Here is a 20,759-nt window from a genome sequence, read left to right on the forward strand (position 1 = left end):
TTACCCTGGCAGTACGGAGAGCGGCAGAGTTCAAAAATCAGAGCGACACGCCCATTTCCTCTTCAAAACCGGAAGTGGTATTCTGGAAACGACAGCGCATTGATTTTCGTCCCCACAACAATAAAATAGAGACAAAACAACGATTAAAAGCAAAAAGGCGTCTCAGAATTTCGCTTGGACGTCGAGGGCTTGAAAGAAACCCCGCGGGCAGCCATGCTGTCGGACGCAGGTCAGTGCTAAAGAGGCGCCGCTGCTGCTTGCTAGGTGCTAAAGTGACAGCTGACGTTGTTGGGCAGATTTAAAGAGCTGGCTAATGTGCGCGTCTTTGCTATGTTTACATACCAATTGGCCTCGTGTTTCGGTCGCTTTTTTCAGCTATTTATAACCTGAGTGAATTCTATGTTTTTGCACACGTGTTCTATGTCATAAATATTTTGTCGACGTTAATAGAGGCCCGAGCTGCACTACACAGTCACTATTATATTGTTGTCATTGGTGTTAAGACTATCCCGGTAATGCTTCTGGTGCACGGAGAGCCAAGAAGAGGAGCTCCGGGGAGTCACCAGGGGACGGACAGACACTGCGCTCCTCAGGAAGGCAGGTCAATGTCCGGGTGAAGCGCACCAACAACCCTCCACCTGGTCAGGTAAGGTACACAATGAGTTAATATAATGACTATATCTCGGTTAAGTTTCAGTTCGCATTCATGCAAAGTAGGGTCACACAAAGGTTTCAGTTTGGTTTTTAATGTTTCCAGGTGTGCAGTTTTAGGTAAATGTTACTTTTATTATTATAGTTTCACTCTGTTCAAGGAGTGAAACTATGGAACAAACTGAATATGGAATTAAAGCAATGTCCAAACATAAAACTGTTCAAAAAGAGTTATAAAAATATGATCTTCTCGATCTATAAAGAAAAGGAAAATATTTAAATTAAGTGAATGTCTCTATTTAAAAACAAACAAACAAAAAATTCATGATGTGATATTATAGTATATAGTATATCAGAAATCTGTTCACTATTTTTATTACAAATTATATCAGTAAGGAAGCTGACTAAATATTCACTGATAATTTATGGGACAGGGGTGGGATTAAATAAGTGTATACTTCTTCCCACTCCCTTTCAACATGTAAATTAATCAGAATGTTTTTTTGTATGTAATTTGTATAGTATATTTTTTTTCTCTCATTTCTTTTCTAAATGTACTTGTATATTGTTCACATGTTGAAATAAATTACCAATCAATCAATCAATCAATCAATACTAGAAGGTTACTTTTCAGGGGGCAGTGTTTAAGCAATTCATCAACAAAGCACTTTTTAAAGCCAGTTGACTGGCAGTGATGTAGACGTAGAAGTCTTAGTCAACATACCACCAACACACCTCATGAAGTTATGAGGATTTGCCCCTTGACCTCTATTGAGGTTGTTGGGCCACCACTCTCTGGGTCTCTGTCGGGTTCATGCCTACCTGTTCACAGATCTTATCCACCCATAATCTTAATCTGTCTGTTTTGTCTCTGCATTCACTTAACTGCTCCTTGCAGTATGATTTTCACAAGGCCTGAAAAACCAGAGACACTCTCTATACCATCTCAAGTTGCAAAGCAATTATGCAGACCTTTTATACCTGTCACAGGTTTTGGGCATGAGATCTTCCTGTAGCATCTCAATTTATGCTACGATTCTTCTTACGGTTTTGCCGTAAGAAGACACTACTGATACTCAAAAGACAACGGAGCACAGCAGGTAGACTTTGGATCGGAGAGATGTTTTTGTCTCTAGATTCCCGTAACGCTTGCTATGACAGCTGTGTTATCCTTGCCAAAACCTTAGGTTTTGAGCTTTCATTTGATACAGTATGACAGGACCAAGGTACTTGAAATCCTTCATTATTTCTAGTCTTCTCCAGCTAACTTTAACCAAATCCCATAATTTACAGGGAGATTCCTAAGCCCCATATATAATATGTGCACCACATTGTTCAAATTCAATTTATGCCCATAGTCAGAATATGTATTTCTATATATATTATGTGTTCCTGAAGTCTGTCTCAAAGAAATTACTTTAAAAACCAAGGCTAGTTAGAACTGTCCAGTCAAAGCAACAAGATCCTAGGGTTGAAGCTAGGCTACGGCTTTTCCATGTAGTGTTTGTATGTTGGCCTGCATGTGGTTGTCTTGGAGTGTATGTTACGTTAAATTGTGATTGTGAATTGGACATAGGAATGAATGTGAGTCTCATGATATTTCATTTTTCTCTTTGGATTACAGAGCAAAAGAAAAGCCACAGACACAGAGGAAGAAGATGACCAGTCTGAGAAGAAGTACAGAAAATGTGAGAAGGCCGGGTGTTCTGCCATGTACCCTGTTTGTTTTGCAAGCGCATCTGAAAGGTAACATCAGATGTCAGGTAAATCAGATAGTTACTTATATCACTTTTTACAGTTCTCAAACAGCACTTCTTGTCTCTTTTCAGATGTGCTAAAAATGGGTACACATCACGGTGGTATCATCTGTCATGTGGGGAGCATTTTTGCAATGAGTGTTTTGATCACTACTACAGAAGGTGAGACAAATGCAGGCTAAAGATATCAACAGTGTTTCTGTAGCACTGCTTAAAACACCTCTAAGTTGTTTACAGTGATTTCTGCTACATTAAGTTGAGAAGATGGATATTTTATGGTTTCCATCATCTCAGAAATTTAGTGGCACGCTTCCCTCTCTCGTTTGCAGCAATCTATTTAAAAATAAATGTTAACATACCAGGAAGGCACACAATTACAGTTACATACAGACAACATTTATAACAGCAAACTGCTCCCTGCAAAAAGAAGCATATTTAAAAGGTGTAAAAGAAAAGAAACTGCAGAACCCTCAACAAACAACTGTTCTGTCTGACACGTGGTTTAAAAAGCTCAGAATTTCACATCAATCCACTGACAGTCAGATTAATGCATCATGTAAAGTGTTACAGATGTTGTACTGATTGGCTGCAGTGCTGAGTGAAAAAAATAAACATCTTAATGTACCAGTGGATCTACATTCCTACTCTCTCTAATTAATGCAAGCAAAGAGAAGAAACCGATATGGATACAAGCAATGGAAATGAGTGTCTTCTGAAGAGTATCTGGGCTCTCCCTTAGAGACAGGGTGAGCAGTTTAATCATTCAGGAGCAAGTCAAGACTAGAGCGGGAACCCCTCCACATTGAAAGGAGCCATATGATGTGGTTCAGCATCTGATTGGCACATCTAGGATCTGTTTCACGCTTATCAGACTGGGAGGAGATCCCAGGAAAAATTTAGGACATGCTGGAAAAAGTATGCCCTATGGCTGGTTTGGGAATTCCTTTGTGTCCCCTCAGAAGAACTAGAAGAGGTGGCCTAGTTGAGGGAAATCTAGACGTCAATGAAACTGCTGCTGAAAGGATAATTGGATGGATTGATATTATTCTATCTTTTTTTCCCTTCAATGTTCTTTCTAGAAGGGAGGAAACCAGTGTATAACATTTAATCTGAGTTTTTTTTTCTTTCCCCATATCAGTGCTGTTTGATTTTTGCCACTTGCTTTGAGTCATTAAATTATAAGCATGTATCGCTGTATACACGCAAACCTGAAACAGCCGTGGGTTCAGTGACATTACTTTTGAAATAATCTTGTCACATGTTCCTCAGACCTATTTACATTGTTTCTGCACTACCAAACTGTGAAGCTGTGAGTTACTTGTCAAAATAATTAGAATAACTTTTTTTTTTTTTGCTCCTTCACTTCAGTCACAAAGACGGCTTTGAGACCTTTGCTTCGTGGAAGAAAGTGTGGACTAGTAATGGGAAAAGTGAGCCCAGTCTTAAAGCTTTCATGGCAGATCAGCAGCTGCCATACTGGGTATGTATAAGAAGCTTTTCTGGTTCTAGATACATGTATTAACTGTTCACACATATGACACGTAGCTACATGTGTGAACAGTTAATACATGTATCTGGTTCTAGATACATGTATTAACTGTTCACACATGTAGCTACGTGTCATAAATACTCTCATGTTCATTTCTTTCAGGTTCAATGCACCAAACCCGACTGCAGGAAGTGGCGCCAGCTGACCAAGGAGATCCAGCTCACTGCCTCCTTAGCAGCAGCATACCGCTGTGGGATGAAGTTCAACAACATTAAGGTAAAGAGGGAAAGATATAATCATCGATCCCCATCAAGACAAAAATCTATTTTTCTGATAAAAATCTTGCTCATTTGCCTACAGAGCGAGGAACCCGACCAGTGCTCCCAACCAGAGGACTTGGTAAGCTAGTTGTGTTTGCTAGAATCTGTTTGAGGACAGTGTGTAAACTTTACAAGTTACTGCATTTGTTTAATGCTGAGCTGTTTTATTCCTGAAGAGAGTGGCAGAGGTGACGGACAGCTGGTGGCATTCAATGCTCATTTTGCCGCCACTGTTTAAAGACAGCCCAGCCAGCCCTTTCCTCACTGCGTACTACCCCGACTGTGTGGGGATGAGTCCATCAGGTTCTTCTAGCAACATGTCTCTGGGCGAGCTGAGGGCGGATCACTGCAGAGCTGCTCAGCCTCAAAGTAAGTCTGAGTTCAGAAGAAATGCCATATTTAAGCACCTACTATTCACCATGCTATTTTTTTTTTTTTACACATAATTACTGTTTTGTGTCCCCATTGGAGATCCTGATCATTATTATGTCCCTCAGTTCCAGGCTTGTGTCCATACTTCCAGCCCTTCTACCAGCCAAATGAGTGCGGAAAGGCTCTGTGTGTGCGGCCTGATATGATGGAGCTAGATGAGCTTTATGAGTTTCCAGAGTTTTCCCGCGATCCCACCATGTATCTGGCTCTGCGTAACCTTATCCTGGCCTCCTGGCACAAGAACTGTAAGGTACAACAAAGCCAAAAGTGACCACTGGGGTCATTTAAAATCTCAAATAAGGGTGAAAAAGATCACTCAGAATCACCAATGTTTTTTTTAATTAAATTTTATTTTAGTGTAGAAAAATATTTTAAATTCAGAGGTGTCATGGGATTTGTCTTTGTACAAATAATAAAACTCAACCAGTTTAATATGTTTAAACTAGGCAATATATAATGCGCATGCGTTCTTTTCACCTTTTCCTACAAAAAAGGAACAGAAATCTCCAAAAGAACAACCAAACAAATAAAACAATTAGATTTTCTTCCTGTTTTCCTTCCTGTTTTTGAAGGAGGTGCTGACTTCAGAGAAATGTGCCCAGCACATCATTGTTCGTGGGTTGGTGCGTGTGCGCTGCGTGCAGGAGTTGGACCGAGTGCTCCATTTCATGACCAGGAAGGGTCTCATCAACACCGGTGTGCTGGCAGCAAAACAGCCTCTGCTCCCAGAAACATACTGCTCTGTGAGCGTCCTCATCTACACAAGATTATTACACATCTGTAATGTCATGTGAAGTTTTTATTGTTTTTGCTACTACTTATTTTCTTATGTTTTTTAGCACCTTGTACATTTTATGATTTTATGCAGAAAAATGTTATCATCATTGGTGCCGGGGCTTCAGGACTGGCTGCTGCACGCCAGCTGCAAAACTTTGGCACTCAGGTAAAGATCCTCATCTCGCCTGGAGTCTCGTTCCATCTCCCCTGATTGTGATCAAATAGTTAATTTTGCATAGGAAGTTTCCTGTTTGTATGAGGACCATGAAAACATTTCATTTCTCTGCTGTCGGCCAAGAAGGTTGTGTTTTTGGTAGTATTTCTGTGCACATCATTCACTCTGTAAACATGATAGCTCTAAAAGTTTTTAATGAATTCTTTATAAGGGCGTAGAGTGGAGTTATGTTAGCAATCCATTAAAATTCAACCTACTTTCACCAAAGCCTTGTAACTTACAAATGATGGTTTTTGTAAGCGTGGTGCGTATTGTCAACATAGAAAGTACCATATAAAGATTTAAAATATCATGTCACATCTGACCTTTGACCTCTCCTTCAATGTCAGTCAATAGATCTGAACGTCAAAGTGATAAACAAGTTATATAGAGCTATCTAAAACTATGTTTACTACCATTGTTTGTATTCACAACGTATGGGGAATGAGATATGGGGTGTTTTACTGTTTACAAATGCTCAGTTCTTACTAACTGAGGGTATTATGCACACTTGGCGTAGTGTGCCAAGAAAATGTCCTCTGCTCAGAGAAATCCTGCTCACTGCATATTTTCTTTTTCGGGCCCGGTGGTTGTGTGGGGAAAATCCCAGTAGACTGAAAAACACAGACTAGCCCATCAGACACCAACAGCCATGCCACGTTCAAAGTCCCTTAAATCACCTTTCTTATCCATTCTGATCCTTGGTTTAAACTTCAGCAGGTCGTCTTGATCATGTCTACATGCTTAATTGCATTGGGTTTTACCATGTGATTGGCTGAGTAGATATTTGCAGTTGAACAGGTGTACCTAATGAATTGTTCTGTGAGCGTATTTCACCCTGATGAGTTTTACATACTCTTCGTTTGTTTGGGCTTACAGGTGGTGGTGCTCGAGGCGAGAGACAGAATAGGTGGTCGGGTGTGGGATGATGCCTCTCTGGGTGTCACTGCGGGTCGAGGAGCTCAAATCGTTAATGGCTGTGTAAACAACCCCATTGCCCTGATGTGTGAACAGGTAAGAATGAATGTGCTGAAATTCACCTATTTCTGATAAATCTTAAGTCAGAGCTTTGCAAAAGTTTCAGTTTTAATGCCAAAATATTTTTAAACCCCTATTCCTTTTTGTAATGAATACAGAAATGCAGCTTCAGTGTTGCATTATTGAAAGGACAGGTTACAGGACACTTTGGGACTCTCCAAGTTCATACTCTTAGAAGTTAATATTTTGAGACTGTGCCACCTGTGTTCAGTCTTCTTTACCTGCCATGGTGAACCTAGGGTTGAGATATGCTGATCATAGTTTTGTTTGTTTTGTTGTATATATTTAAGTTTACCTGGAAGTCCTTTTTACAGACTTGTCCATGCTCACAGTACATAGACATGCATTGTTTTTATTTTTTTTAAATGCATATTAAATTTGATAAATAAAAAAACACTACTATTAGGTACCCTTTTGTGACTTCTCTCCTGTAGTTGGGCATCAAGATGCACAAGCTCGGAGAGCGATGTGACCTCTTTCAGGAGGGAGGGCAGGTCACTGACCCTGCCATTGACAAGCGCATGGACTTCCACTTTAATGCCATCCTGGATGTGGTGTCAGAATGGAGGAAGGACAAGTCGCAGAACCAGGACACAGCACTGGGAGGTGCTGTCATCATGTGTTTCACTGAAGCTCCTTTTGCTTAATTCTTTTTGATGAGAATTCCCAATGAGAGAAGAAAAGTCTCACAAAGCTACTCTTGCCTCATCACGTTTGGGTCATAATCTTAGAAAATATTTCTTAGTGTTTGCACTTATCAGCCAATAATTACGCTGCAGTCAGGACTTTGAACTCTGTGTATAAAATACTGATGTCATGGCTGTTTTATTAAGAAGTAGTTCTAAAATCATAGACTGTTTATAAAAGATGGCCATAACCACTATGACACTTGTGAGTGAGGTCCAGCTGCTCACCCTAAAACACACCCTGCTTTTTTTGTCAGTTTGATTTTAATAGGAACCATAATTTATTAAATGAATATTGTGTTAAATAAGCCTAGAAACTAGCAAATAAGATCAGAAAATCATCAGAGAAGTGTTTGCTAAGATCACAGATCAACTGACTTGTAGGATCATATTTCCTAAGACTTCTTCTGTGCAAGTCCTTTTTTAAACTAAATGAGTCGCCCCCTGCTGGCCAATACAATGCATGGTTAACTTTCACATTGGCTTCATGTTTCAGATGATCTTTCATATTCTGGAGGAGTGCTCCTCAGCAAAGCTCCTGTACAGAAACAGGAAATATTTGTGTCTGTGGCATTTTCTCGTTACAGAAAAAGTCCAAGAAGTTAAGAAGAACTTTCTCCAGGAGTCTGGGATGCAATTCAGTGAGCTGGAGGAGAAGGTGCTTCAGTTTCACCTCAGCAACCTGGAGTTTGCCTGTGGAAGCACATTAGACCAGGTCTGGAAACTAAACTTAAAAAGAGCTTTTCAGATTTATTTTGTTGTAATTTTTTATGAGTTTAACAGAAAGGTCAGGCTGGGGGTTTATTATGATGAAAACTGTAACTTCCCGCATCGGAAATTATTCACGCTCTGAGATGACTAATACGAATTAGTCTGTTTGAGGTGTGAGGTTTGTTTTTTATTTTTAGTGGAAAGTCTTTCAGTGTTTCTGATCCCTTAAGAAAGACATTTTAAGGTGAATGTAGTCAAACATTGTGTTTTTTATTTGTGAGGATTTATGTAAATTGTATTAGATTATAGCACTGGGACTGAAAGTGAATTTTTTTCTGGCTGTTTCTGTAGGTATCGGCAAGATCCTGGGACCACAATGAATTTTTTGCCCAATTCTCAGGAGACCACACTTTACTTACCAAGGGCTACTCTGTTTTACTCTACAAACTGGCCGAGGGCCTCGACATCCACACAAAGTGTCCGGTCTGTATTCCAGTTTTTTAAACTCTATAGTTTACCTTGAATCCACCTGTATTACATTCTTGAAGTCTTATGCTTATTAGATAAAAGTTTACTTTTTAAAAATTGTAGGTTCAGGCCATTGATTACTCAGGTGACGTTGTCAAAGTTACCTCCTCTGATGGGTCGCAGTGGACAGCACAGAAGGTAAAAACATCTTTGCTGTGATACTGTACAGTTTCTGTTATCTAAATACAGAATCTTATGATCTCAGTTAATCTTTTAGTTACTCTAACAGCCTAATGTCATCTTTCAGGTCCTTGTTACAGTTCCTTTGACTTTGCTTCAGAGGAACCTGATTCAATTCAACCCTCCACTTCCTGAAAGGAAATTGAAGGCGATCCACAGTCTGGGGGCGGGTATAATAGAAAAGGTCATTAAAGTTCAACTAACCTGTGCTGCAGTAGAATAAAAAGGATGATGAAGTTGCTTCCCGGTAGTTGCTCATATTTACTCTTTGTTCTGTGTGCAGATCTCGCTTCAGTTCCCGTACAGATTCTGGGACAAAAAAATCCAAGGAGCAGACTACTTCGGTCACATCCCACCAGGTCTTGAAAAGAGAGGCATGTTCAGTGTCTTCTATGACCTGGATCCACAGGTGTGTTTTTGTTCTTGTGTTGAGCGGTTTGGAGACAAGGTTAGAGAGGCAAAGCTAAGGTGGTTTGGACATGTGCAGATGAAGGAGAGTGAATGTATTGGACAAAGATGGTGAAGATGGAGATGACAGGCAGGAGAAAAGGATGAAGAGTAAAGAAATGGTTCGTGTATGCAGTGAAGGAGGACATGCAAAGCGTAGGCGCAATAGAAGAGGATGCTAGAAATGGGGTAAGATGGTGGCAGATGATCGACAAATCAGAGAAACAGCCAAACGAATAAGAAGTTTATCCACGTGGCCCAAAGTTAGAGCCGCTGGTGTTAGGCTGCAAAATTGTATTTATATTTAAATTGGCAAATGTTGTAGAAAAAGATGGAGGAGATTAATACAGAATCTAATGGTTTAAATGTGTGTTTGTGTAGAGGAAGCAGGCTGTGCTGATGTCTATTATCAGTGGTGACGCCGTTTCTTCTGTGCGGGACATGGAGGACAAAGAGGTGGTCGATGAGTGCATGAGGGTACTGCGGGAACTTTTCAAAGAGCAGGTAATCCTCCTACTTCTCCTAAAATCTTTCAGGAGTTATACTTAGAAGTTTGAGAATAATAAAGAAATAATAGGAGTATTTAAAAAAACAACAACAAAAAAAAACAACCAAAAATCATATTTTTGAAATGAGAGAGAACTCAGTCTGAAATTTGTTATATGATATTACCAGAAACCTTCCAAGAAAGTTAATTTGGATTCAATGTGTTATACCTGGGGAAATATCACATTGAAGTAAGATCCTCTGTCAGAGATTAAAATATTTAAGGACTCCAAACATCCATCAATCAATATTCATAGACTCATTGTGTCAGATATTTACACAAAACAACTGAACAACTTACCTTTTGATATTTATTCTTTTTATTTTTTTTAAGATACAGGAATTTAAAAAAATATATTTTAATGGCTCTACCTACAGCCATTAAAATATATTTTGGACAATGCTGACTTGAAATTTTGTATATCTCCTAATCAGAGGTGTATTATTTTCCCCTGGATTCCTGTTTTTTCATTTTTTTATTGTATTTATTTTTTTAGTTCCCAATGCTCTCATTTAAGTTCAAATTTATATATGCATGTATTTAGGAGGTTCCTGAGCCAATGAATTTCTTCATCACTCATTGGAGCAAAGACATCTGGTCCCAGATGTCCTACAGCTTTGTGAAGACAGGGGGCAGCGGAGAGGCCTACGACGTTCTCGCTGAAGACGTGCAGGGAAAGGTGTTCTTTGCTGGCGAGGTAATATTTTTCTAATTTTTACCAAATGAGTCCAGAAACGTCAGGTTTTATGAAGTGCTACTGAGGCATTTATTTCATTTCTATTTTACATAAATGTGTTTTGCATTAACACGATCCTGCTGTGGCTGTATGTATCACACTAACTTTGCATTCTTAATCTTTGTTGTAGAAATTGAGTCGCACAAGGCCTGTAATAGTGAGCCGCCTCATGTTTCAGTTATTTTTACAGGAATCATTTTAAATATTCGTTTTAGAGTCTGACTGAACGTTGACAGAAGTCAACGTTCAGATTTAGGGAAATGAGATTTAGGGAAACAAGTTACTGCTTGTTTCCCTAAATCTCTTCTACAAAGGCAAGAGTGCAAAAGTTATGTGAGCCACAGACATTCTACATTTAATCACACTATCTCTGGCATCTTTTTTTCAATCCAGCAGGTTGAGGGGGCGAAAATTAAATGATATTCGAGTCTTCTGTAGATGATGTCCAACAAAGATTTCTATTCAAAGATAACTTTTCTGATGTTCTAGAGCTGTTTAACACTAAAACAGACCTAAGTGGATAAGGATGAATTTGCTTATGTTTTGTCACTTAGAGAATCTAAATTCATTTGGTCAGTGCTTTGATGTCTTTCCCCTGTAACAGGTCTATCAAATTTTATCAAAGTCTTCCAGTAAGCTGCTCTGCTCAATAAGAATGATTCTGGAGCAGCAGTCAGGCCTCGCATCCTTCTCTCCTGTTGTTTTCCTGCTCTGACAAATTAAAATGTCTCCTGCTGTGGAAATGGTCCCTATACACTTAAGGCCACTGTGTTAGGTACACCTTTTCAAATGCTTATTAATGCAAATATCTAATCGGCAAAACACATGGAAGCAGCTCAGTGCGTTTTGGAAAGTAGAGATGGGCAAGATGACCTGCTGAAGCTCGAGCTGAGGATCAGAATGGGAAAGAAGAAGATTTGAGAGAATTTGACTGTAGCATGGTTGTTGGTGTCACAGGATGGTCTGAGTATTTTCATAGCTACTGATATTTTCCCACACAACCATGTATATGGTTTATGGAGAATGCAATTCTCTGAGCAAAAATGTCTTATTGAGGTCAGAGGAAAATGGCCAGACTGCTTTGAGCTGATACTAAGGTAACAGTAACTCAAATAACCACCCAATTGTACTGAAGCTAAGCAGAAGAGCATCTTTGAATGCAAAACATGCAAAACCTTGAAGCAGATGGGCTACAGCAGCAGAAGACCACACAGGAACAGGAAACTGAAGCTACAATTCTCATAGGCTCACCAAAACTAGACAACAAAAAGTTGGAATTGTGTTGTCTGGTCTGATAAGTCTCTATTTCTGCTGTGACACTTGGATGGAAGGGTCAGAATTTGCGATCGATAACATGAAAGCATGGATCCATTCTGCTTTGTATCACAGGTACAAGCTGCTGGTATAAGAAGGTACGGGTGTTTCCTGGACCTCCTGATTATTATTTATATTCTATAGCCTATCTAACCTCTCTGAAGACCAAAAGGAGGTCCAACACAGTATTAAGAAGATGTAGCTAACAAAGTGGCCATGAGTGTATATGGGTATTTTTAAACTAGCTCTATGTGTCTGTGAAATGTGCTTTTAATGCATTTTGTCCCTTATATCAGGCAACCAACAGACACTTTCCTCAGACTGTGACGGGAGCCTACCTCAGTGGCGTCAGAGAGGCCAGCAAGATGGCCGCTATGTAACCTGTCACTCCCAGAGCACTCATAAACACCAGCACGGACTCACGGGTTGCACCGAACAACAGACCATTAATAAAGTTGGACTGTGTTGTCTCACTTGCTCCACTTGAAACACTGTTTTGCTGTACTGTAATGTATCTGATCAGCAAAGTGTCGTGAATGATTTTTCAGTAGTGGGGTTAGCCAGGGCCTGGTTCGACATATCTAACAAGTGCTTTTTATTTATATCAAAATCCAACAGGTAACATGTTGGTGACAAGATGCAAAAAAAGAAAAACAAAATTATGAGGAAGTCTCCATAGCCCCTAAGTAGCTCTGCCTAACTCTGCTGTGCTGGAAAGGAGGATGGTATTTTGTTTTAATGATATTTGTTTTTAGCAATGCATGAAACATTGGAAAATCTGAGTGATCTGATCATAAACTTAACCGAATATAATTTAACCTCCAATCATCAGGTTTTAAGTGATTATAGGATATATATGTAACATGTCTTCTTTGAGAATTACCAATGTTTTCTACAACTGTAGTGATTTGACTCGTTCTATTTGTGAGTCACGTGTTGCTATAAATGGTGAAGTTGAATGGATGAAAGGATATATATATGTAATACAAGTACCTCTACAGTAGCTCTTTATTTAAATCAACAGCAGCAAAATGAAAAAAATCACCTGTGAAAAATTGAATGACCCTTTGAGCTAAGGTTGATCACCTGGTTGTCCCCATATTTTCTCAGGGATGCGTTCAGGACACTTTTCACCCATCAAACTAAACCTAATGAGTCATAGAGTAAAATTATAAGAACTGACAGTTTTAAAGGCAGTTTTTGTGAAGAAAAACCGCAACTAACCAAAGTATTAAAACTCCACACTGCTCTTGTATTTATTCTTGAACAGTTAATTTCCTGAGGATTGTTGAGCAGCACAGACTCTTCTCACTTTTTTTTGATTAATATTGACTGATTTGTCATTAGGTTCATATGATTGTCTAGATCAGCACATTTACAGCATGTGGTCATGTCCTGTTTGTCATTATAGTGCTCTAGTATTTATCTTGTATGTGTGTAATAAACTGAGCTACCAACTGCCACAGTAATCACGTTTACTCGTGGATAATTTTTTTTCCTGCTTAAGTCATACTAAGATCAGAATCGTACAGAAACTACACAAATGTTTTGGGTTCCTCATTGCTTTATATTTTGCTTCCAAGGAGACAGACTTTCTTCCAAACTTTTAAAGGTGTTGAGTAGTAGTTCTCCAGGCTTTAAAATGTTTTTCTTTGGGCATTGGCTGCTTGTTTCACTTTTTTCAGTCCCTATATTTGTCCATTTTCAGAGGAATGTTTTGTTTATTGAACCACTAAATAATCTGAACAATTATGAATTATTCTTCATATTAATTTTACATTAATAAAAAATAACTACGTTTATTTTGAGCAAACATCGAGTAGTCTTACTGCTCCTTAAAAGGTTAGTCGACTATGTCCCAAAAAAGTAAGTAATATTAAATAAATAAATAATATTTTATTAATAGTAAAAAATAAAAAATGACGGAATGAAGACTGAATTTCTCTCACAGATGTTTTCTTTTTATTTCAAATCCAGAATTCCTTCTGCGCCATGTCTGACTCTGGTTTAGATTAGTTGCTAGGTTTTGTTGCGAGGAAACCGTGGAGCCAGTAGACCAATGACGTTAATAAGCGTCATCAATGCGAGCCCAAGTGCATTCCCTCCCAAAACTAAAGCGGAAGTAAACAAATCAAACATGAACTGGGACCGTATTACACCCGTTATTGCAAAATCTGCTTGTTAAACTGTAGCTTTAGATTGCGGGTCGGTTCTGTTAATATCGGCTCATAAATACATCCTAGAGGCAGCTGAAACAAACCGCCACCTTCAACCCACAGCGAAAATCGAGTAACAGTAAAATCAAGTTGGCGCGTTTTTACTGCGGATGAAGAGCAATATTTGCTTACACTGACCAACATAATGGACTGTAGCACCGCTGACCTGCACGCTAACGTGGCACACGACTCTGCAGGTAGCCGGATGCTGTTCTTAATTTTACCTGAAGAGGCAAACATGTTATTGAACTGCGCAGCTAACTGCTAACTTAGCTTATAACTTCGCGGTAATGCACCCACGCCACTGCTGATAGCTTGATTTAAAAGCGTTAATTATGGAAAAGTTTAACCTGATTTAATTCAGTAATTATGTTTTTAACGGTGTGTATGGTTTGATCAGAGATTTTTGCAAAACATCACTTTTGCACACAAGACGTACTTCTGGTATTAATGATAAAACTGTGATGGATAATGGAAACTTAGCTAAACACTACACTCTTCTCCTCATACTATAGTTATTGCACGTGTAACTAGACCACATTCACGTGTACGTTTTGCTTTTGACTTTGGAGATTTTAAATTCATATAAGAAAATATGTTCCTTTATAGTAATACATAATTAAATCCCCAATATTTGATCAATGATAAGTCTAGCTAAGATTAGCTCAGTGTGGACCAGATACATCATTGAGTGGCTGTATATTCATAGGTTATTATCAGGAATGTATTCAAAGGGAAAGAAAGGACAGAATACTAGAGATGCTAGGCATCAGAAAAAGATGGCATGGGAAAGCTCAAAGTGAGTTTTGTATGCAACTCGACACTACGGATGGAGAAAATAGGCCGGGGTGAGTAGTAACGAGTAACTGAGGGCATCTATGAAGAGAATGAAGGGTGGGGAGAGATGAAGACATGACATACCTATGGAAGTATGGAGAAGTCTAGGAGAGAATGTCTTTGGAATCAGTATACTTTATTAATCCCCAAGGAAATTATGTGGGTTACAGTTGCTCCAAGACAGTAACAGACTAAACTATTTAAATAATACAATATGTTACAGAGTTTACGAACTTATGAAGTAGCGCTAATATATACAAATTGCGCCCATCACATCACATACACATCACGGATTTTACAGAGGTGATTATAAATATCAAGAATATTGACAAAGAATTTTACAGAGGTGGAATATATATGATTCACATTTAACTCTGTGAATCTGTGAATTTTGTAATTTGCTATTTTACTGTAGAGCGTGTGCAAAAAAGGGTAACTATTATTGCAGTGTTTACAGTGTATTAGGTGGAGGAGTTGTACAGGGAGATGGCCACGACAGGAATGATTTCCTGTGTTGTTCAGTGGTGCTTTTTGGTAATCTCAGTCTCTCACTGAACGTGCTCCCGTGACTACTTGGAGAGTAAGAGGATGCCTGAGGGATGGAAAAGACAGACTGGTACTGATTTTCAAGAATAAGGGAAATGTTCAGTGCTGTAGTAACTACAGAGGGATAGAGTTGATGAGTCATTGTTGAAGCTAGGCTGAGAAGAGAAGTTATGAGGTGACGATCTGTGAGGAGCTGTGCGATTTCTTTCTGAAAAATAATACTACAAACGTGATGTTTTGAGAGTGTTGATGGAGAAGAATATAGAAGGTTTGATGGAGGTGCAGGACATGATGATGGTCATGGTGGAGGTATGATTACATTGGGGACTGAGCTGACAATATTAAGATTGTAATGGGGACTAACCAGAATGGATAAGATTAGAAATGAGTACATCAGAGGGGCAGCTCAGGTTGAGCTGTTTGGAGGCAACGTTAGAGAGACAAGGCTGAGATGGTTTGGACATGTGCAGAGGGATATATGTGGATGGATATATTGGAGGAGTTGGTATGACAGAGGAGATTGCTAAGAAAAGGTTGAGATTGAGGTAGATGATCTGCTGTGATGACCCTCAAAAGGGAGCAGCTAGAAGAAGAAAATGATGATGTACTCAGCGTATGATAAGAAAGGGATGTACTGAGCCAATGCATGATAAATGGATATTGCTAAATAAGTTGTCATTTCACAATCATACTGCACCATATGACATACAGTATGATATGGTGCAACTGTGGCACCAATCAAGAAAGTTAAAGATCAACATTGGATTTTTGTATAGAAAGAAACGCTTTTTCTCATCCACTGGGTGTAGCATCGTAGCAGTCTGCAGATTTATATTTTATTTTTATTGTGACATTGTTTATATGAATGATTCTGCATCCAATTTGAAGCCTCTTGAGCCTTGGTATTATTGTGCGCTGGGTTTTTTGCAACTATCTTTGAACATCCTGTTTTATTTATGAACATGTATATTGCGTTCTTCTCTGTCTGTCTAAAGTCTTGTATTTTTTTGTCTTTGTTGAAAAAAAGATCTTGATCTGAGATGACCTGTTCAAATAAAGGAATTAATCGTAATAATAATCAGTCTGTCAAATGAAGGTGAATGCAATAAGAAATCATCATATGAATGCTGTTTTTTTTATTAAATCACAAATATGATTTGATTTTTGAAAAGATTTCATATTAAGTAGCTTATCCTTTTTTCTAAAGTAACATTAACTACATTATTACATTTGCTGTACCAAAAATACTGATATTTACAGTTATTTATCCGACTGTGTGTCTGACTAATCAGATGGGAGCTCCAGCAGTGATGAGGACTTAGTGCCTCTATCAAAGCTGCTGATGAGGCAACAGAGTGATGAGAAGGAGTCATGCGACAATACCCGCAGCTTATCCTCCAACTCCAACAATAAATCAAAAAAGGACAAAGGTGATGATAATACCAGCTGTTTTATCAGTAAAAGTGTTTACACTAAATATTTCTCCAACCAATTATTTGATTAAATTTTGCATGTTTATATCTTCTCTCACAGGTTCAGATGGCTCCTCGGATGATGAGCCGCTAGTAAAGATGAAGACAAGCCTTGCACCACCTAAGAAACAAGAGAAAAAGGAAAACACACCACCCAAATCTAACAGCACAAATAACAAGAACACAGGTGACCCCATGCTTTTTTCATTGTTTGTTCTTCTGACTTGTGTATAGAGTGAATGGCTTCACATTTTTGCTTTCTGTGTTTAAATACAGACGAAGACTCTGACAATGAGCCTTTGATAAAAATTGCCAAAATTTCCTTGAAAGCTGTGAAAAAACCTCCCTCAGTTCCAACCAAAAAAGCTGCTGGTAGAAAGAAGAAAGGTGAGATGACTTTCTCTCCAGTGGACTGGGGTATCGTCAGACATCTGCTATATCAGATACTTACTTTGGGATTCCTTTTCTCACACAGAGTCACTGGGCAAGGACGACAGCTCCGATGATGAGCCTTTGAGTCAAGTTGCCGAGAAACCTCGGTCACGGCACGAGAGAAGAGCAGCTGCTGAAAAAGCAAACCCGGTTACCAAATCCAAAAGAAATGCTGCAAAGAAAAAGGGTTGGTTTGAAAGTTTGAGCTCAACTAAAATGAAAAAATCCCACAAGACCTTTATTGAGTTCAAATAACTTGTTGCTGTTTCGTTTAGTTAAATATACTGAGACGTCCACTGACAGCTCAGATGATGAGCCACTGGCGGCGATAAAGAGGAAGTCATCGAAACATAGAGGTAGGCAAAGTCTTCAGTAGGCTGAGCGCAAGGATTGATTTTAAGCAGGTTTTAACTATAGGTAGTTTCGTTTTTAGCCTCTTAAATTTTAAAACAGCGCTTCTTTTGCAGACAGCAGCTCAGATGATGATGTGCCCCTTGTGGACCTCGTTGCCAAGAAAAGGAGGCCAGTGAAGAAAAGCCCAAAGAAGAGCACCGTAACACGAGGGCGAGCATCAAACAAGAGAAAAGGTACTCTCACAGCACTGATGACTTGAACAAAACAAAGAAAAGTTTAAAACATTTTCAATCTTTGTTTTAGCAGAAGTCAGTGATGATAGCTCAGATGAAGAACCGTTGATTAATCTTGTGAAAAAACCTCGTGCTATCAAAAAACCCAAAACAAAGGCTCCCACTCCGAAGAAGAAGAGTACTCCTTCTAGGAGTCCAAGAAAGAAGCCAGGTAAAGACTGACCACACCACTCTGAGATGTCACATTTATAACTTAGAAGTTTGAGTCATTACGTTGAAATCTTCAGCTTTTGATTTGATATACTGTACCTTTATTAGTCCCACAAGGGGAAATTTCATAAGGCTGCCGCAATGGCGGCGCCATCTTACCCTCCGACCATACATACATGACGCAAAACATCACATGGGGAAGACGGTCAGAGAGGTATAACAATGGAAAATGCACCACATGAGGAAAGATAAGGAGAAAAAAATAACTCCCCTCAGACTGAGCTCCAACAGGGAGATCAGTTTGAGAACAGAAAAAAACACCTCTGCACATAGCACATGAAAAAAAAACCTCTTAATACACCAAAGAAACACATGACAAGCAACAGGGGTGGGTAAAGGGTGAGAGACAGCCAATTTAGACAGTACATCCAGGCCTGCGTGCGCTGGTCTCCTTGATCCACCGTCAGCATCGGAAGGGAATAAGCCTCGAAGGCGTTTGGAAAGGGAGGGGGGATGAGTGTGTGCATATCAGTGTATATGTATGTGTGTGCGTGTCCAGAGTTCAGCTGAGACAGTGCATTCAGAGACTCTGCCATGCAAAATTAATTTATTGTTTTTTTTAATATATTTTTAGCGGTAGAAACAAACTTCCATACTGTAAGTAAGTAAGTAAGTAAACTTTATTTATTAAGCGCTTTTCACAGACAGGTAATCACAAAGCGCTGTGCACAAATATTAAAATATTAAAATAAACAATAAAATCAATAGACATTATATACAATGTAAAAGATCAAATGTAAATAATGTAAAAAAATATATAAAATATGTAGATCAACAAAAGGCTTTGTTGATCCGTTTGGTGTAGTAACAAACATATGTCTTACAAGCTTCTGAAATATTAAACAATTTGTCACAATTGTTTAATTGGCTTCCTTAATCGGCTGAATATTTGATTTTGAGCTCACATTTTTCACTCTACAGGCATCAGTTTATCAATAAACAAGGAGGACAATTTGTCAACTTTGAATATAAATTTTCTCAAAGCCGTCTAGAGACTGTCTGGAGTCTACTACATAAATTACACAAGTAGACCTCACCTAGGAATGTGCTAAAGTCTTAGCCATGGTAACTGACACAAGTGTAAGCATTAGCCATTCGGTGTATTTTAATGTCTTCCCTCTCTGCTGTGCCTCTGATTGGTGGATAATTCTGATGTGTTTTCACAGGAAATGCTTTCTAGTTAACCCGTCAACCTACCAGCGTTTTAGCAGCAAGCACAATCCCATCAGAAATTGAATTAATTATGTTTGTTTTTCACACAACTTCAAATGACACTTGTCTATGAATGCTGCTTCTCTCATGTATTCATGTTGACTTTAAATTAATATTGCTTCTGATTCATCAGGTAACAGTGCAGATGACAAGCCATTGAAGGCAGCTAAGCATCCACAAGTGACCAAAACCCTGACAATCCTACTAGAGAGGTGTGATGCTGGACACGCTGGGGCAGCAGGAAGCCTAAAGAAAGCCAGCAAAGGTATAAACTGCATACCAACTCATTACTAATGCTACAGTAAAATGAAAGTAAATAACACAGTTTTCTTATTCATGAAAGGAGAAAAACATGTTGCTGAAAAACCAGAGGAGGAGGATTCGGCCGGTTCAGAAGAATCTTCAGAAGAAGAATAAGTAAATGAAACAAATTTCTCAAAGCGTTGTGAAACATAACGGTCACAGTTAGTGTTCATGTAAACTTCTTCACTGTGCTTTAGCTCACTATTTGTTAATTTATGCCCATTACATTTTTACTCCAGATTTTAGGTGTGGGACCAAATTTTGTGGGTTCCTTAAAGATTTTATGCACTGTCTTTGATGCTTTGTTTTTTAATGTTACGTGCCAATTGTTTGCAATTTTTGATTCCTATGAGTTTAATTTAAAAAAGAAGAAAACAGTGTAGCTCTCATTGCTGTAAGTTACATTTCACCTTTCAGGCATTTTAGCTTTTTAAGTACACCCTCAGCATGCAGCTATAAAATTCGTTGTGTTGGAATTAAAGTCCTTTCACAAAGAAATTCACATAAGAGTAAGTCACATTTGTTCAGCTTTCAGTGATTCTTTTTTTGTCATTGTTTGTCATGCTAATAACCCAAATCACAAAGGACGCCTTTAGATTTGTCCATCACAGACATTGATTTGTATGCATGGTAATTACAAAAACACCACTTTTTTCTTAGTGATTCTACATTTCAATTTGTCCTAATGAGGTCACCCAATACAGCTTTCTGTATAGGTCTTACATATAGAGCTGGCATTATTCATTAACCTTTTTTAATTGTATTTTCTTGGCTAACTTGTCCTGTTAGAATGTGCTACCTTCAAAAAGTAGAGCTGCAACTAAGTAATTAGTGTTTTGTTTTTAGTGTTTGTTTCAGTGTTTTGAATACTTTTGAAAACCTGGTTTAAAAAAAAAAGGGTTACTACAGTTACACAATTTTCTTTTTCCATAAGACTGTTATAGGGTCTGCAACTAGTTAGCTTTATTATTAATTTAAAATGTCTTTATAACAAAAAAATGAATAATAAACACTGAAAAAGATTTTATAAAATTTCCTAAAATAATAAATAAATGGT

General features: G+C 38.5%; 2 protein-coding genes across 5 annotated transcripts; both read left to right on the top strand.

The window, feature by feature from the left end:
• The first annotated feature begins 61 nt into the window (after window positions 1–61).
• kdm1b (lysine demethylase 1B) lies at window positions 62–13,296 on the top strand. Of its 2 annotated transcripts, XM_012924141.4 has the most exons (21): window positions 62–229; window positions 504–646; window positions 2,276–2,397; window positions 2,481–2,570; window positions 3,777–3,888; window positions 4,060–4,173; window positions 4,258–4,296; window positions 4,394–4,586; window positions 4,715–4,899; window positions 5,222–5,392; window positions 5,518–5,592; window positions 6,520–6,654; window positions 7,113–7,284; window positions 7,952–8,079; window positions 8,427–8,558; window positions 8,667–8,741; window positions 8,851–8,967; window positions 9,067–9,192; window positions 9,612–9,734; window positions 10,322–10,474; window positions 12,124–13,296. In XM_012924141.4, the coding sequence occupies exons 1-21, from the start codon at window positions 214–216 to the stop codon at window positions 12,205–12,207; spliced, it is 2,505 nt and encodes an 834-aa protein (XP_012779595.3). In that variant the 5' UTR covers window positions 62–213; the 3' UTR covers window positions 12,208–13,296. The 2 variants fall into 2 exon arrangements, 1 of the variants encoding a protein (XP_012779595.3); XR_013095089.1 differs by lacking the exons at window positions 10,322–10,474; window positions 12,124–13,296 and adding an exon at window positions 9,271–9,419 and having other exon boundaries at window positions 9,612–9,720.
• A 621-nt stretch (window positions 13,297–13,917) lies between these two features.
• LOC101487232 (uncharacterized) lies at window positions 13,918–20,200 on the top strand. 3 transcript variants are annotated; one of them, XM_004569263.4, is made up of 10 exons: window positions 13,918–14,240; window positions 16,719–16,856; window positions 16,960–17,085; window positions 17,175–17,285; window positions 17,374–17,517; window positions 17,606–17,686; window positions 17,798–17,917; window positions 17,988–18,128; window positions 19,533–19,664; window positions 19,743–20,200. In XM_004569263.4, exons 1-10 carry the CDS (start codon window positions 14,189–14,191, stop codon window positions 19,814–19,816), a joined length of 1,119 nt encoding a protein of 372 aa, XP_004569320.1. In that variant the 5' UTR covers window positions 13,918–14,188; the 3' UTR covers window positions 19,817–20,200. The 3 variants fall into 3 exon arrangements, with proteins under 3 accessions (XP_004569320.1, XP_004569318.1, XP_004569319.1); XM_004569261.5 differs by lacking the exon at window positions 13,918–14,240 and adding an exon at window positions 14,540–14,891; XM_004569262.5 differs by lacking the exon at window positions 13,918–14,240 and adding an exon at window positions 14,557–14,891 and having other exon boundaries at window positions 17,991–18,128.
• The last annotated feature ends 559 nt before the right edge of the window (window positions 20,201–20,759 follow it).

The sequence above is a fragment of the Maylandia zebra genome, linkage group LG22 (assembly GCF_041146795.1).
Source record: "Maylandia zebra isolate NMK-2024a linkage group LG22, Mzebra_GT3a, whole genome shotgun sequence".
Lineage (NCBI taxonomy): Eukaryota > Metazoa > Chordata > Actinopteri > Cichliformes > Cichlidae > Maylandia > Maylandia zebra.

Coding starts and splice junctions, on each gene's coding strand:
- kdm1b (XM_012924141.4), top strand. Junction 4,900..5,221: donor CCTGGCACAAGAACTGTAAG/GTACAACAAAGC, acceptor CTGTTTTTGAAG/GAGGTGCTGACTTCAGAGAA. Junction 10,475..12,123: donor AGGTGTTCTTTGCTGGCGAG/GTAATATTTTTC, acceptor CCCTTATATCAG/GCAACCAACAGACACTTTCC.
- LOC101487232 (XM_004569261.5), top strand. CDS start 14,828: ATGGGAAAGCTCAAAGTGAGTTTTGTATGCAACTCGACACTACGGATG. Junction 17,286..17,373: donor TGCTGGTAGAAAGAAGAAAG/GTGAGATGACTT, acceptor TTTCTCACACAG/AGTCACTGGGCAAGGACGAC. Junction 17,687..17,797: donor GAAGTCATCGAAACATAGAG/GTAGGCAAAGTC, acceptor CTTCTTTTGCAG/ACAGCAGCTCAGATGATGAT.